This window comes from Cariama cristata, unplaced genomic scaffold, assembly GCF_000690535.1.
Source record: "Cariama cristata isolate BGI_N322 unplaced genomic scaffold, ASM69053v1 scaffold2891, whole genome shotgun sequence".
Lineage (NCBI taxonomy): Eukaryota > Metazoa > Chordata > Aves > Cariamiformes > Cariamidae > Cariama > Cariama cristata.
The window spans coordinates 183-3,223 of NW_009598507.1; the positions used below are offsets into that span (position 1 = coordinate 183).

At 33.3% G+C, this 3,041-nt stretch overlaps 1 protein-coding gene across 1 annotated transcript in view; it reads left to right on the forward strand.

Moving 5' to 3' along the window:
• Positions 1-228: 228 nt before the first annotated feature.
• Positions 229-3,041, forward strand: part of DYNC2H1 (dynein, cytoplasmic 2, heavy chain 1) — a gene marked incomplete at both ends in the record, with an annotated part of 90,695 nt that continues 87,882 nt past the window's right edge. The window contains 7 exons of the mRNA XM_009709307.1: positions 229-343; positions 746-916; positions 1,098-1,480; positions 2,236-2,368; positions 2,459-2,576; positions 2,746-2,858; positions 2,949-3,036. Coding sequence (XP_009707609.1) covers positions 229-343; positions 746-916; positions 1,098-1,480; positions 2,236-2,368; positions 2,459-2,576; positions 2,746-2,858; positions 2,949-3,036 — 1,121 coding nt within the window. The remainder of the gene's footprint in view (positions 344-745; positions 917-1,097; positions 1,481-2,235; positions 2,369-2,458; positions 2,577-2,745; positions 2,859-2,948; positions 3,037-3,041) is intronic.

Here is a 3,041-nt window from a genome sequence, read left to right on the forward strand (position 1 = left end):
AAAGTCCTTGGCTTAGAGTGAGAACTACTTAGCAACAACTAAAACATCAGTGTGGTATCAACATTATTCTCATACAAAGTCCATAAACACAGCACAGTACCAGCTACTAGGAAGAAAATTAACTCTATCTGAGCTGAAACCAGGACAGTTACTTTATTTTTCATGGACATGTATGTGTGGTTGTAGTACTGTGTTGTTATGACCTTTTTATATTTGATTTTCATGCAGGAGTAAAACATACCTATTTGAAGAATTTTTGTTTAGCTGGCATGACAAAATGAGGAAGATGGAAGAACATACTGTAATGACAGTAAAGTTGCAAAAAGAAGTGGACAAATATAAAGTAAGATGCTAATTACAAAAAGGGGTATAAAACAAAAAATCTTTTGGTATTACTGGGTAATATACTTCATTCTGTAGCTCATTGTTCAGTTCTCATAATGAAATCAGTTAACAATTTAACAAAATACGTTCTGATACTGTTCTGAATATTTCACTTTTGAGAATGTTTTACTTCCTTACAGTGAACAGGAGGGTCATTACAGTTTACACAGACACATATTTAGCAATGAGTTTTCCTCAGAGTTACACTCCTAACCATTAAATCCAGGAATTGGAAAAAAAAATAGTACTTCAGTTTAAGAATGTAAATTTTTGTTTTGTTTGAATAGCACGTCCCTCTTTAATCAAACAGATACAATTTTAATAAAGACTAGATGGATTTACATACGCGTTTTTCCTATAGACAATAATTCCACTTCTAAAATATGTGAGAGGAGAACATCTTTCTCCAGACCATTGGTTGGATCTCTTTCGTCTTCTGGGTCTTCCCCGAGGCACTACACTTGAGGGTTTATTATTTGGAGATCTGCTAAAAGTGACTGATGCCATTATAGAAAAAGCAACAGAACTTAAGGTATGAGTACTTTCCAATAAAGGCACTGTATTTTATGGTTTATTTTATGTAGTGTATCTTGTTCTGTATGCATATTTGTATTTTTATTACTATAGAAATACAATTTACATTGTATTTCTGAATGGAAAGTTTGTTTCAAGCTCTATAGTTTCAAATGAAATCTATTTATGCTTTTAAATAGGATTTGAATTGTCGAGCCCAAGGTGAAGTCACAATCAGAGAAGCATTACGTGAGCTTGAACTCTGGGGAGTTGGAGCTGTCTTTACATTAACAGATTATGAAGATAGCCAAGGCAAGACTATCAGGCTTATTAAAGACTGGAAGGACATAGTCAACCAAGTTGGAGATCATCGCTGTCTCCTACAGTCCCTCAAAGACTCTCCATATTACAAAGGTTTTGAAGATAAAGTGTCCGTCTGGGAAAAAAAGCTGGCTGAGTTGGATGAGTATCTGCAGAACTTAAACCAAATTCAAAGGAAATGGGTCTATTTGGAACCAATATTCGGTCGTGGAGCTCTACCCAAAGAACAGCCTCGTTTTAACAGAGTTGATGAGGACTTTAGGTTAGTGTTATGCAACGTGACTTATTTTTTATAGTATCTTTGACATGTGTAGGCTATAACATTCTTCATGATGAAAATATATGGAACAATTGGAATATGTATGGAGATGAAGGTCAGCAACAGGAATTCAGTAGATATAGATGTGTGGCAGTGACATAGATCTGAATAAAGGTGGTAATGTAGGTTTCATTTAATGAGGTACATGTGAAGAAGGGAATAACATGAAACATCAAAGATCATGAACAAGGCATGCAAAGACGAGATCAGTCTTGTCAACAGAAGGAGAGGTGATGTAATTGTTTTTTCAAGAATCATTTCTTGTTGAAGATGAGTACTTTGTTCAGTAAGAAAGTACACAGATGGACTTTCGGGAGAAACAGATGGTTTATTTGTTCCAAACAAGTCAAGGAGATAAAAAGGGAGGAGATTTTAGAAATGTAGAAAGATACGTACCATTATCTGTTGATTTGAGTTAAAATGACTACTTAGAAGGAAATAAAAGTCAAGGATTGAATTTTCTTGGTTTTGAGTAGAGAGATTTTAGCAAGAAACAGTTGTTATTTAATTACATTGGAGAGTCATTGATGAAAATTCTGAGATGTTTCATCATTAATACTGAAAACTGGAAATTATATGTCAGATATTTATATGACTTACCTCTGCTTTAATTTTTGTTTACATAACTACTTGTGTATCATATTTAGATTAAAATTGTAATGGTTGTTTTATGAATTATTCCGTTTTTTTCTGTCAAGGTCTGTTATGTCAGATATCAAAAGTGACAATAGGATAACATCACTGAATGCCCGGACAGGAATAAGAAACACCTTAATTACCATACTTGACCAGCTTCAGAGATGTCAAAGATCTTTGAATGAATTTTTGGAGGTACAGCTGACATTAATATAGTTTTCCATAAAGTAAGTCAATAAGTTTGAATTTAAATCAACAAAACTGATTTATTTTGTTTTTATATAGGAAAAGCGCTCAGCATTTCCAAGATTCTATTTCATTGGAGATGATGACTTATTAGAAATTTTAGGACAGTCCACAAATCCTCTGGTTATCCAGTCTCATCTTAAGAAACTTTTTGCTGGTAATGCATTAATCTTCATTTGTGAAATACACTTACTTAGAAATAAGGTTCTTCAAAGCTAAATAATCTGTTGCAGACTTTTTTTTTCTCTCTTTCTGCTACTAGACACTAAGGAATTAATGTTTGACTTTAACAATATATAATTTCATTGCTGTTTTCTGATTAATAGGCATTAATAGTGTGAACTTTGATGAAGAATTTAAATACATAGTTGCCATGAAGTCTGTAGAAGGAGAAACTGTGCCACTTAGAAATAAAGTTCTTCTGTCAAACGATGTGGAGGTAAGAAAATCACATCCAAGTATAGTTCAAGCGTCTTGGAGAAATTATTTTGTAATGTAACTTTTGAGGTTTTTTTCATCTCTTTGTCAGGTGTGGCTAAACAGTTTGGCTTTGGAGATGAAGGAGACCCTGCAAAAAATGTTAATTGACTGTGTTAATGCTGGAAAAAAATCACAAGGTTCA